Genomic DNA, 13,595 nt, shown 5'->3' on the forward strand with positions numbered 1-13,595 from the left:
TACCAGTAAAGTCGGACTGAACACACAGTATATCGTTGACTAGCAAGGATTGCTAAGATTGCCTGCCTTAGGTAATTTTCGTGCTCGTGTACGTCGGATAGCGCTCACACCAGATGCCTATAGCACGCCTGCCACGCTGTTATTGTTGAAACCACATTGCAACACTCGTTTATCTTCATTCCTTCGATTCGACGCACCATGCGTGCACCACTCGTGTTGACCAAGTGCCTCTTGACCTTCGGCATTCATGCCAATCTTGCCACGTCGCTCGTCGTTCGCCAGGGCGATGTCAAGCTGCTCCCGCTCATCCTCAACGAGACCGCCGATTCGCTGCAGCAAGTGGGCAAAGAAGCAGCCGATGGCGAGAAACACTTCATCGAGCAACTCCTCCAGAACGTGACGCCCCAAGCCTCCACCTTCAACAATACCATTGCAGCATACTGGCAGAACCGCAATGCCCTATCCCAACGCACGGCAAAGATTTATCTTTACGCTAATATTGGAGATTATCCCGACTTGACTGGCCCCAGCCGCGCGGCCCGTGATACATATGAGGATGCTCTCGACAACACCTTCACGAATGAGCAGTTCTATGAGCTCGTTCATGCCGTCTATATTCAGTACTTTGACCCTGCAGGAGCTCCGAGCGACAAGAAACAATGGCCTGCGGATCTGGATGAAGAGGATATAAAAATGCTGCGTATCACCTGGCACTCCTTTGTGGACAATGGGCTAAATTTGAAGCCCGAAGAGCAGGACCGTTTGAAGGCAATCAGCGACTCCGCGGATCAAGTGGAAAGTGCTTTCATGGACGCCTTGGGCAACATCACAACTGGTCCTCCGTTGTACTTCACTCGAAAAGAGCTGCCAGGCGTGCCCGACGAGCTTATCGCCAAGCTGGCCAAAGATAATGGGCAAGACGGCAACAGATACGCAGTCAGCATCGACGACCTCGATATCGTTAGCCAATGTAACAACGCAACCACTCGGCAGGTCGTGTGGCTGCGAGGCAATCGTCTCGTTCCGGAAAACATCGACCGCCTGAAGCAGACGATAGCATTACGTGCGGAACAGGCCAACCTGCTCGGCTACCCCTCCTACGCGGCTTACGCTCTGCAGGATACTTTGATAGCGAACCCGGAGAATGTTCGATCCTTTATTGATCAAATTGATGCCAAGCTCCAGCCTCTGAATCGAGAACAATACATCGGAATTTTGAAGGGGCTCAAGAAAGAAGAGGAGGGCACTGATGAGTTTTTGTTCGAGTGGGACCAGGATTATTACGAATCTAAGGCTAAAGCTGCTGGAATGAAAAAGCGACAGAGTAAAGAACCGAATTGTAAGTGGCACTGCCCGAAGCGACTACTCCATAATCAGAAGTACTGAACGACAAACAGCCTCCGAGTACTACGAAGCCATTGAAACTATCAGTCGGATGCTTGAAGTGTTGGGCCCAGTCTTCCATTTCCGTTTCGAAAAGCTGAGTGCCGTCACTACCGTGCCAGGCCACTCAGCCAAGGATGTTGTTTGGAATCCCAGTGTTCAGCTATATGCTGTCTACGATACCGACGACAACAGCCCGGTGGGACATCTCTACGTCGATCCTTACCATCGCGACAGTGACGACGCGCTGGCATCCACAGCATACACCATTAGCACAGGATCCAGTTTCGTCAAGTCCGATGGAACTCGAAATCCCATCTCGGTTGTTGTCAAATACTACTTTGATGCACCAAATGGGGACCAACCGACCCTGCTGGATTCCGATCAGGTACGAAGTTGTGACACTATGATGTTGTGCCACGACAGCTAACTCATTCTCGTCTGCCAGCTCCACCTCTTATTCCGCTTGTTTGGTTCAGTGCTTTCTTCCTTCTCCGGAAAGGTCAAATACAACGCCTTGAGTGCCGTTTCGTCCGCAATTCCCAGCGACTTTTCGAACGTCATTCAATCCACGCTGGAAGGCTGGTGTAAGTTCCTGCCTTCAATTCAAAGGCAACACTCTGCACGGCCCTCGCTGAACACACTACACAGCAAATGATCCCCAAACGCTAGAACGCATCAGTGAGCACTGGTCCTACGTATCTCCAGAAGCCCAACAAGCATGGCAAAAAGCGAATCCAAACCAGCCACAACCACCGAAGCAGATACCGCAGAACTCTCCGGCTGGAAGCACGGACTCGAACCCCAGAGGCTTGTCAAACGGGCACAATGTATGGTTCGCACTGTACTCAGCGTCGCTCTCGGCCTGGGACCAATATCTGTACGGACAAAGCCACCCCGTCGATACCACCTCTCTGGACTTCGTCCGCGAATTCAAACGGATTAGCAAGCAGTACCGCAAATTGGACCACATCGGCGACACGGGAGTGACAGACACATCGAAATGGGACTACCCTTTCACATACGACTCGCACAACATGCAAACGCCTGGCAGCGTCTACGATTACTCCTTAAGCTGGTTGTACGCAGCGGATCTATTTTCGCGATTCCAAGAAGACCCATTCAGCACGTCGATTGGTGGCCAGTTTCGAACTCTGCTACTCGTTCCTGGGGCATCGGAAGACTATGAGGCACAGATCGAGACGTTTTTGGGCCGGAAATTGGATTTTGGAAAGTATCTTGGTACCTTGGGGGTGCATTGAGGGAGGGAAGATGCTTAGACTGTAGGAAGCTTTGTATGAAAGCTCTTGAATTACTTCCAGACTCAGCAGACGTGACGCCCAGACTTGTTGCTTTACTCAGTCGGTACGCAAATACCCTCTTGCAAAATCGCCGTCCGTCACGTACGGTGGCCGTCGATACTCATTTTCCCAGACATATTCATGTCGTAGGTAACCCCATAGTTCTAACACGAAGTCCAGAGAAACATGCATGAAACCAACATCCTTGGCCCTGATCCCCGCTATCGGCTCTCTACCCTCGAACTCGCCCTCCTCCTCCTCTACCTTGCTGAAGACCCAATTCTTCCAGACGAGATCAACGAATCCGCCGCCCCTGTCTCTGCCCCTGACGTACTGGGCAACTTTGACCACAGACCTGACGCAAGCATCGTCGACGCGGATGCAATACTTCACGCGCTGGTTGTTGTACCAAGGATCATTGGATCTATCTGGATAGTGCTCATCGCTCCACGCTTTGAAGTGCTCTCTAACAGCTGCAGGGCTAGCACCTTCCAATATCTGCTTGTCCTCAATGACTGTGATCTCCAATTGGTCGAATACATCCAAGCCGTTGCAGAGCTCCAAGTCATACCGGATGAAATGCCTGTATCTGTCCAGGAAGACTTGCCAATCCGAGTCGTTGTTGTATGTACAGCGATAGATTACAGGTCCCCAGTTGTCTTCGTGGTCTTCTTTCATCCATCTCTCGATTTGATCTGCTTTGTTCGAGGAGCGGCTACGACCTGGAGTGCGGGTGCTTTCGTCCCGGATCGGGGCACGAGCCACACGACGACTAGGCAACATGTCGGATATCGAGTGTTGGCTCGAGTTCTTGGTTCGTATCCGAGCGATTCAATAGTTTTTGAGTCTTGTGGAGTGGAGCATAGTCGGAAGTCGGTCTGAGAAGACGGGTGGTCTGCTTCCCAGGTCTACTTGATCATCCTCGCCAGTGGCGGCTGCCTAGCTGTGCCGCAGCTCAATGTGGAAATGGCTGGTCTGCATCGGACGTTGGGGACACTGCGGAGACATGGGGTAGGCGGTCTTTATGAGCAGCCTCGTGTAATGTGAACAACAATTTCAACGAGATGCCATAGATACACATTCGGAAAAACGAGACTGGAGCAAAGGGGGAGCAGGAGCGATACATTTGCTGAGTCAGCTCGCGGATTCCTTGGCGTAAGTCCGTCACGATGCGCTTCCCACAACGCGTCTTGTTCTGGCCATAGACCATACTTCGTAGCACGCCAAACTCCTCGACAAATGCCGTCAACAATGAGAGCTGACGTTATCGCCGCTATGTGCAACAGGAACCATCACTGCCATTGCACTCGATGAAGCCTGGAGATCATCAAAATACCAAACGAGCACGAATGCACAGCCATATTCAGCAGGATTACAGTAGAGCTAGTGCTGGCATGTCTATGAGGCTGCGCGCTCATAAATTTTGGATCGACGGCCCATCGACGCGACAAAATGCTACCTCGGTTAGTGATTGACAGATCTTTTCGAGAAGTCTGCCTTCTTGGCGCGGCCGCGTAGGTCCGCGTGCGGCAACATTTGCCTTCGTCTCGACCGCGCAGCGGCCGCTGTTCACGTCACTCCTCCCTGATGCAAGACATCTTCATGACTGAACGGTATATGAAGGCAAGATGTCCGTCCTGATGCTGGAGAGCCCTATACATCAATCGACCTCGAAATGCCGGATGATTCGCTGCAAGACCGCGTTGTGCTCGTGACAGGCGGCGCCTCTGGCATTGGCTTTGCAACGGCAAAACGTCTTCTCGAGCGTGGAGCCCTCGTGTACCTCACCGATATCAACGAAGAAGCGTTAGAGCAAGCTGCCAGCACTCTCAACGATCCGGAGCGGGTTTGTGCTCACCGTGTCGACGTCACCAAGCGAGACGCAGTCAAAGCCGCCATTGTCTCAGCGAAAGAACACTTCGGCAGACTGGACGCCATTGGAAGCATTGCTGGAACTGGTGGACGCCGTCTTGGACACGACTTCATCTGGGAGACTACATCCGACGAGTACGACTTCAACTTCGACATCAACGTCCGAGGCACATTCAACATACTCTCAGAGGCGTTGGCACCGGGGGTTGTCAGTGAACCAGGAAGCAGTATCGTCTGTGTGGGCAGCATGTTCTCACTCAGGGTTTTGAAAAGGGTGCGGTATTCGCTGCCTCTAAGCATGCAATGACCGGCCTCGTGAAGAGTGCAGCGAAAGAAGTTGGCAAGCGTGGGATTAGGGTGAACGCGGTATTGCCGTAAGTGTGCACCGAGACTTCTTCCACTGACGCGCATTCATCACTAACTATGCCATTAGTGGTGTCATCGACACTCCTATGCATCAGCGAAATTTGGACAGCGGATTTCCGGATCCTGGTCCAGATGCCCCTTTGTCAAGGGTAGGCAAAGCGGAAGAGGTGGCAGAAGTCATTGTTTTCCTTTTGAGCGATGAAGCCTCATTCGTGACCGGCTCGCTTTGTAGCGTTGATGGCGGTCAGAACTGCTAACATCGGCAAGGCATTTCGCAGGAGCATACAGAAGTGCATCTGCGTAAGAAGAAGGCTGCGCGACGATTGAGGCCCAACTAGCTGAACAAATGCTGCGGAATAGACATGTGTCTAAAATCAAATCTGAACGTCTCGATGGCGTTGGCCTTCGACTGACACATTCATTCCCCAAAAGTTCCTCAATGGCTCGTTCCAACGAACAAGCTGATGCACCTCTGTGATTTCGGTACCTAAATGATTTCAACATAATCAGGACATCTTTGGCACTCGCGCTCACTCTCGCGAACGCGATCTTGGAGTGCTCTATCAATCAAATGCCTCGTGCACATGGCAGGCATGTATCCGATCTGCTCCACTGGGCAATGTCCAATCGAACCCTTCCGTGCTAGTGCTACCCTTATGCAACCCATGCGGCAAAGCTTCAGGCCATCGGCTGCAGAGATGCTGTCTAGCATGTGTGCTGCCAGCTCCCTGAACACCACTTAAGTATTGACTGAACGTCCTTTCGGCCTTTGGGATCACCATACGTAATGCCGCCATTGACTAAGCCCATCGGTACTGCAAATTGAACAATTGATAATATCCATACACTAGAAAGTTATTGTAAAGCAACGAAACGATCGGAGGCATTTGAGACCACAAGTTGCAAACATGCCCCGTGCCCTGATCATCGGCGCTGGCTGCGTAGGTCGCCTTCCCGCTGAAGGCCTGAAACGACAAGGGGTTCCGTTCACGGACCCTTGACGAAACGCACGCCTGCGCGAAGACAACTGCTCACACGCTTCTGCATACAGCCGTGGGCTCCGTTCTGGGCTGGCTGTTGGCCCGCACGGCACCATACCGCGTCTCGGTCGTCTGCAAGTCCAATTTCGCCCACGTCCAGGAGCACGGTTTCCGCCTGCGGACCACCACCTGGGGCGACGGCCTCTTCACGCCCCATCGCGTGTTCGAGGCAGGCTCCGCATTGCAACGTCCATCCGGCGCGGGCTATGCGTACATCATCCTCGCCAACAAGATCAAGACCGAGCAGAGTCGCTCGCAGATGGTGCACGACCTCCAGCACATCACCACCCCCAACACCATCCTAGTGTCGACTCAAAATGGCCTGGGCAACGAAGCGGCCTTGCGTGACGCCTTTCCGTCGAATGTCATAATATCCATGGTCTGTAATCTGGTCTGCTGTCAATTGTCCCCCGGCGTCATCGAACAACGCACATCGATCAAACCGCACGCATTCCACGTCGGCGTGTACGGCAGAATCTCCCAGAGCGACTTCACCGCCGACGAATCCAAAGCCGTCGAATCCCTGCTCGCTTGTGACAAGCAATTCGTTGCCGTAGATAATGCCTTGCTGGAAAAGTGGCAAAAGGCCGTCTTCAACAACGCCTGGAATTCCATGACCGCACTTACCGGAGTCGACACTCACGAGCTCTTCGAATCCCCCGCTGCCCTCGAGCTGGTCCGCCACCTCGCCGAGGAAGCACGTCAAATAGGGATTGCGAGTGGTGTCGAGCTGGGCGGTATGGTTCCAGACAAGGTGATTGAGATCGCGCGGTCATGCGACCCCATCGTGACTTCCATGCTGTACGATGCCCGACGAGGACGAGCATTAGAGTTGGCTCCGATCACTGGTGGGCTTTGCATCACACATTTCCCTCCCACGAGCATCGTACTGACGGCTGCATGCAGGTTTTTTGGTCGCCCAGGCTGCTCGCGTGGGAATTCCGGCACCGTACACAACGGACGTCTACCGACAGCTCAAACAGATGAATGCTTCGTTACGGGCGTGAAAGAATCTTTCGGGAGCCGATCTGCTGGTGCTCAATGTGGGCCGAATCACGATCTTTCAGCGTGGAAGAGACCTGCAGTCACAGCAATGCAGGTACGATCATCAACCGATCCACCTGCGACGGAGCATATGGAAGCGAGCATGCAGCGCGGCAATCTTGGAACGGAGATTTGGTTCAAATAGAAAGCGGAGACCACTCTCAATCACACATGCTATCTCGGTACCAGCCTACACTGGAATGTGCCATGGCGTTTCTGCACAAAGCCAGAATATCTGGAACGAGCTTATATGAGCGAATATTCTGGCGCGCCATGTTCTAAGCGCCGGTCTTCCGGGAGTGTCGAAACGCCTTCACTCAATTTTCTCCTTGGATCCAATCAACTATGTGGAGCTGTGTCGAGGCCTGACGCGACAGTACAACGGAGGCTTGTCCCACATGATGAAGATCTTGTGATCATTCCACTTCTGGCTCTCTTCGCACAATTCCAAGTCGAAGTGAAACAAGACTTTTGTCAGAATGAGACGGGTCTCATGGTATGCCATACTATATTGCAGAGAAGGGAGTGGTCAGCGATAGACAACCTGAGAGCATGCTGAAGCCAACTTACTTCTTTCCCATACAACCCCGAGGACCCATCGAGAAAGGCGTAAAGGTGGATCGCTTGTCCTCAGCATACCGCTCCGAAAGCTCCGTCGCATTCGCCCCAGTCAGCCAACGCTCTGGCACAAATTCGTACGGATCACGATAGTTGTTGGGATCCCGCTGTGCAGCTAGATTGGTTGGTACCCGGCTGGCACTTCACGTCCATCGATGAAAGTCGGCGCTCCAGGAGGTGTCTTCCTCGCCAGGCCGTATGAGATGGAGGGATACATGCGGAGACCCTCTTCAATGACAGCGTTGAGGTACGGGAGACCTTGCAGACGTTCGATACCGATTTCGTCCTCGTTGCGGATCTTCGAGCGGGTCTCTTCAATCAGTCGCGACATTTTCGAAGGATTCGTTAGGAGGTAATATGTGATGCCGCTGAGAATGGTCGCTGTCGTCTCCGTGCCAGCAATCATGAACTGCGATCAAACTGTCAGAGATCTCGACCAACACTTATGATCATACCTCTCGTCCCGACAGCCATCGGTTCAGCACAACCACTACCAAATTTGCATTCGAATACTGCTCTTGCTTCGTCAGACCGGCATCGACGCTGCCCTCGGTCTCCATCACCATGCCCCAGATATCAGGCCTTGCGTCTTTCTGCTCCAGCCGACGGTCTACTCGATCCACGCAGAATTTCTTGTGCGTCTTCATCGTCTCGATGGTCGATTTGGAAATGCAGTACTTGAGCATGAACAATTCGAGGAGAGGGAAACAGCGAATCACGTGGACGTAAACTGCGAAACGGAAGGCGGGCAACATGGCTGCCACCCACGGATGGTAATCGGTGTCTTCCAGCATGTTCAGAGATTCTCCCTGGTTGCCGCCGTGGTCAGTCATGATTCTATCTAACCTATGCCCGAGTAGAATCGCTACAGATTGCGGTGGTACTTACAAATGTCAGATCGCCCATGATATCCTATCGGGTAAAACATGATTAAGTCAGTGAGTGCATCTTCTGCATCAGGATCCCACACAGATATCACTTACGAAAGTAGTGAAATTGTACATCTGCACCATGTTGAACTTTCTCTCAGGCTCCTTTGCGGACAGCTCTTTGAATTTGGCCACAAGTTTGTCGACGTAGAGCAGGAAAAGTGGCTCTTGGCGTTTCAAGGCCTTGTCCGAAAAGGCATGCGTAAAGACACGTCGCATACGTGCATGTTGCTCATCGTTCCCGTTGACTATGTCATACTCCTACAAAGGCAAGACAAAAGGACAGTCAGTTGGCCATGTCGTTGTAGCTGTGGACAAGAGGGGGGAATGGAACAAGATAAGGGTTGAACGCCAGTACCTGTCACCATTTGACAGGGTGACTGCGCCTGCGATTATAAATTCAAGTGGTTTTTAAGATGCTCGAAGAAAATGACAAAAGCGAAACAAAGTACATACGCCACTAGGATTACCATAGAACTTGGGATCCTTAACCAGCGTACGCTGTCCTGCTTTCTTGTGGCCGTAGATGTCTTTGTACGCAGCATTGCCACTGAAACTCAACTCGTTGGGCCCAGTCCGCACAACTTCGCCATACTTGTGATGCAAATCCACAACACGGAAGACTCCATCTCCTCTCGTGCTCGCGCGAATCTTTGGCCAGTTGCTCGCCGCGGATGTAAGGGGGCCGGGGAACTTGCGAAGAGGATGGAGGAAAATATTGTAGATGTAGATGGTAACTCGATACCCAATGACGAGGACCACAACGGTCAGAAGGACTTGGGCCGCGCTCTGGGGGAGCAGACGGCTGACAGTCGAATGAGCCATTGCTTGAGACAGGAGATGTGTGTCCGGAGTCGCCGGATGCAAATAATGTCAATGCCGAAGGGGATGCATGGGAGATTTCACAACAACGGATAGAATTTTGCCGAGACTTGTTGGGACACGAGCATGTTCCATCCACATGCAAGCCAACAATGGCGTGGGGGACTGATACAATTTGCTCAATTCTTCTCAGCTCAACACAATGTTTGGACGCGAAGGCGAAGGATGTGCTATGCAGATAGCGAGGCTGAGCTAAAGGAGCGCGATCCTCTTCGGATTGCTATGTTCTAGTTCCAACGTGGGCTATAATGCCCTAGCATGCGCTAGGCTAGGTCTAGGATAGCCTGCTGCGAGCCAAGACCAAAGGAATTAAGGGCTTTCAAATGCGCACCATCGCCCGAGTGGTGGGCCCGGTTAGATACAGATTGCGTAAAACAGAGTTATGTGCTTTATTGACAGAACCTCATCACTATACCATGAACAGGTAACTGTGATGACTCCTGTTCCTTGCTCTACTACACTTCGCATCTCACAACAAGTTCCAAGCTTACCTTAAGTCAAGCTTTCCTGTATAGCAATCATTCTACAAGGATAGCTAAGGTACTAAGGCTAATAAGCGGGTCACTAGAAGCCTGATCAGGGGTACTTCTCCACAACACGTCAGTTCGTCGCGCGTCTCCACGTTCGCGACCTCATTTCACTGTCCATCTAACCAAAAATTATACTCATTCGACCTCGCGCATGTGCAAGAACAGAGAGCGATCGACGCTTGAGGTCAAGAGAAGAAACCTGATGCGACATCATCAGATCGATCTAGATTGTTGCAGGTGCCCGAGTAGTTGCGTTTGCGAAAGGAACCTCGCGTTCAAAACCAGCATATCCTCTGCTGCCGTTGAGATTTTTTTTTTTTTAAAAAAAAAAACATTCGCACGTCTTGTTCCAGTGTGACGGCGATCATCCGAAATGTGTGAACTGGTCAGGGACAGCGAGCTTTGTGTATATGAAACCCAGTAAGGGAAGGACCGCGGCATAGCAATGCGGAGGGAGAATGAAATGCTACAAAGCGGAATCGATCAATTCGAAGCTAAAGATCAGACATTAGCAGCGAAAAGCCTCGCCCAGAAGTCTGTCTGCATCTCAATCTGGGAACCTTTTCCCATTCCCAATGAAGCTTGGAATGGCAGGATAGCTCTCGTTGGAGATGCAGGTCACGCAATGTCCTTTCATCGAGGTCAAGGATTGAACCACGGCATTGCGGATGCTCTGAAGTTGGTGGAAGCATTGGTAGAAGTGGAACTGGGTGTTATGACGCACAAAGAAGCTGTGCTAGAGTATGAAAAGGTGATGATTTATCGCGCGGGACAGGAAGTGAAAATCAGCAAGTTGAATACAGAAATGATGCAAGATTGGGAGAAATTTATGGCCAGTCCGTTCATGGAGAGGGGGGGAGATAAGAAGGAGGATTGACGGAAATAAGATGCCTGCTCGCAGAAACCCAGAACAGCTATGGACAGCATCCGAGGTCTCGTTTGTGTTGAGCAGAGGTCAAGGAGTAAGGAAAATTCCCCACACATCAGTCTTTTCTTGTGAATTGGGTCAAGTCATTTCACTTTACAAAGAATACATACAGACAGCCTCCGCTAACGAAACTCTCGTCAAAAATACAAACTATGCCTTGTTGGTCCTCTGTCAATGATGATACTTGTCTCCTCCTGCCAGCCAAAAGACAACTGAAACGACTATCAAGCATTCATGCAATCCCACACCGCAAGCTATGCATAATCATATCACACCTCCTTTCCCATTTCCAAGCATGTATGTACCAAGAATGAAAGTCCTCCCACTCCGTCAATCAAGACAGAGGTTCAGAAAACAATCTGTAATGACCGTAGGAATGGTCCCGCTTTCGATCAATCAGTTGTTGGATGCGTGCGTACAAGGTAGTTTGCCGAACCAGATCCCAGCATAAGCATCCTGTTCGGAAGATGCAGCAGTTCCGGCCGCACGAGGACTGCCACCACCAGGCGATGGGATCGACGATTGGTCTGTTGGCTCCGGTGAGCCGCGATGTGAAGTCCCAGTGGGCGCAGCGGTGGATGAAGGTGATGATGATGTTGGCGTCGAAACGGTGAGCCACCAGTAGAGTATTGACATCCGGTCCGGTTCTGACCAGGAGAGCGCCTTCTTTCCAAACGGAACAGGTAGCCGGGAGCACTCCACGTCTGACGTGGTTGATAACGCAGGACTTGAATCTCGCGACAATACCTCGTTGGCACTAGGAGATTGCTCTGATATGTTTGGGTCTTGGAAGGGACCATGTTCTGATGTCTGGGACTCTGCAGAATGCGGCACCACCGGACGACCCGTCACATCAGTGCCACCAGGTAGCCGAACGGGAGTCTGATCTGCAGCAACCGATCTAGAGGGACTGGGCGCCGATGGACGGGTCTGCGCGAATTCGTGAGGTTCAGGTGTGCCAGCTCTCTGGAAACGAAGAGTATTTTCATCCAGCGTCGCGGGCGGTGAGAACCCAGGCGTTATTGGCTTTGTTTGCGCAAAGTCGAGATCTGGCTCCGATGGGCTGAGGTCTGAAGGGGTGGAACGTCCCAGTGTATGGGACTCTGAACTTCCTGGCACCGACAGCTCCGAAACTTCAGGCAGCTCTGGAGTTACTGGCACGTCTGGAAGTCCCCGTTGCAGTTCTTCGTTTTCAGTTCGCGCGTCTGCAGAATTCAGTTGCAGTTCCCTGTTCTCAGATGGCACAGCTGAGTCCAATGCATCCTCTTGGGCCAGCTTCTTGCTCAAAGAAACGAAGTTTAACAGCGCCACAGCTGCTTCAATCGTCCCGTTCGCATCGATATCCATCTGAGTACTGGCGTCCACCGGCTCAGGACGCTCGGCACTGACAGCCTGATGCTCAGATCTGACTGCCGCCACGCTATTCGCATCGTTAAGCTCTACAGGAGCGGCGTGGTTTGCTGCAGCCAGCTCTGCGGCCGCTTCCCTCTCCTTGCGATTCTGCTTTTGCCTAGCTTTCTTTGCCTTTCTCTGGCGTTTTTTGTGCTCATCCGTTTCCGCACAGGGTTGGTCGGGACCAGGCGCTTCTTCATGCTGGCCTTGATCTTCCTCATCCCCATGACATTCAGTCACGTGGCATTCATGCCCATCTTGCTTCCCGTGCTCCCCTGCTTCTGCGAGGGCCTCACACACTATACAGGGCTCCAAATGCTCCCGAAAGCACTCACAGAGTCGCAGCATATCTGCGATGGACAATTTGCCAATGAGCTCACGGTATTTTTCCGGAACGATGTGCTCGAGAAAACTTTTTCGCCATCGTTCCGTCCTGGCGTAGTCACTTTCGTTTTCCCGTACAAACGCGTCAGGTATCACGACCAGATCCAAATCGCGATGCGTTGAAGCGCACCGCATGGCTTGGCTCAAGCTGTGTTCGTAGAATTCCTCGCATAGTTCCGCTGGAGGTGCTCCGCCATCGCCATTCTGACGAGCTTGCCGTGTTCTCGAGAACTTAATAGCGTGGACGTAAAGTCGCATCAAACCTCTATCATCCAAAGCGTTGAATCGTCGTTCGAATCCAGTGGGGCAATGCCAGTATATGTCCAGAGCCACAAGCTTCTCACGTGAAAAGGGATTCGCGACGGACTCGAGGAGAGCATGAACAGGAGCGACATCCTCCTTTGTCACCGGTTTTCCTGCTTCGGCGAGTGGCAGCGCCGACAACAGATCACATAGCATTAGCTCTTCTATTGAAGCTTCCTTTGGATTGGGAACCGGAGCCGGAAACGGAGCTGGATCTTGTCGCCCATTGTCGGAAATTGACATCTCTCGCAAAAAGTCCTCCAGATCGGCTTTGGATACGCTTTGAGGTACCGGAATTGGTGAGACATCTCGCGGACGACGGTCGACAGCCAGCGCATCGCCACAATTCGATAGCAATGCTGACTCAAATTCAGGCAGCCTCGAAGATCTTAGCTTGGCTCGATGTTTCAAGACCTTGAGTCGGTCGTAGACAAGTGTCCTGCTCGTTCCCCGGGAGAAACCGTTGCCGTAGGTCATAGCGATAGCAATGCACGATTGTCGGAGATGCAGATGCTGCTGCTGGTGCAGATGTCGATGTCGGTGTCAACCAACGACGCGAACTTTCCTGCAGGAGCGATGCCAACTGAGTCGATCGTGGCAACCATCGGCGTCTTCTCTTTCCC

The 13,595-nt window shown here is 52.0% G+C and overlaps 4 protein-coding genes across 4 annotated transcripts; 2 read left to right on the forward strand and 2 right to left on the reverse strand.

Moving 5' to 3' along the window:
* Window positions 1–198: 198 nt before the first annotated feature.
* On the forward strand, window positions 199–6,969 carry RHO25_002198 (uncharacterized protein; the record flags this gene model as incomplete). The annotated part of the gene is made up of 11 exons (XM_023594922.1): window positions 199–1,339; window positions 1,398–1,771; window positions 1,832–1,970; window positions 2,035–2,636; window positions 2,865–3,498; window positions 3,758–3,839; window positions 4,308–4,764; window positions 4,818–4,930; window positions 4,990–5,165; window positions 5,974–6,810; window positions 6,869–6,969. 11 exons carry the CDS (start codon window positions 199–201, stop codon window positions 6,967–6,969), a joined length of 4,656 nt encoding a protein of 1,551 aa, XP_023458091.1.
* A 770-nt stretch (window positions 6,970–7,739) lies between these two features.
* Window positions 7,740–9,378, reverse strand: RHO25_002199 (uncharacterized protein; the record flags this gene model as incomplete). The annotated part of the gene is made up of 5 exons (XM_023594921.1): window positions 7,740–8,033; window positions 8,080–8,433; window positions 8,513–8,536; window positions 8,608–8,814; window positions 9,010–9,378. The coding sequence occupies 5 exons, from the start codon at window positions 9,376–9,378 to the stop codon at window positions 7,740–7,742; spliced, it is 1,248 nt and encodes a 415-aa protein (XP_023458092.1).
* Window positions 9,379–10,410: 1,032 nt separating this feature from the next.
* RHO25_002200 (uncharacterized protein) lies at window positions 10,411–10,842 on the forward strand (the record flags this gene model as incomplete). The annotated part of the gene is made up of 1 exon (XM_065602195.1): window positions 10,411–10,842. One exon carries the CDS (start codon window positions 10,411–10,413, stop codon window positions 10,840–10,842), a length of 432 nt encoding a protein of 143 aa, XP_065458267.1.
* A 447-nt stretch (window positions 10,843–11,289) lies between these two features.
* On the reverse strand, window positions 11,290–13,449 carry RHO25_002201 (uncharacterized protein; the record flags this gene model as incomplete). The annotated part of the gene is made up of 1 exon (XM_023594920.1): window positions 11,290–13,449. The coding sequence occupies one exon, from the start codon at window positions 13,447–13,449 to the stop codon at window positions 11,290–11,292; it is 2,160 nt and encodes a 719-aa protein (XP_023458099.1).
* Between the last annotated feature and the right edge of the window lie 146 nt (window positions 13,450–13,595).

Source organism: Cercospora beticola, chromosome 2, assembly GCF_033473495.1.
Source record: "Cercospora beticola chromosome 2, complete sequence".
In the NCBI taxonomy this organism is placed as follows: domain Eukaryota; kingdom Fungi; phylum Ascomycota; class Dothideomycetes; order Mycosphaerellales; family Mycosphaerellaceae; genus Cercospora; species Cercospora beticola.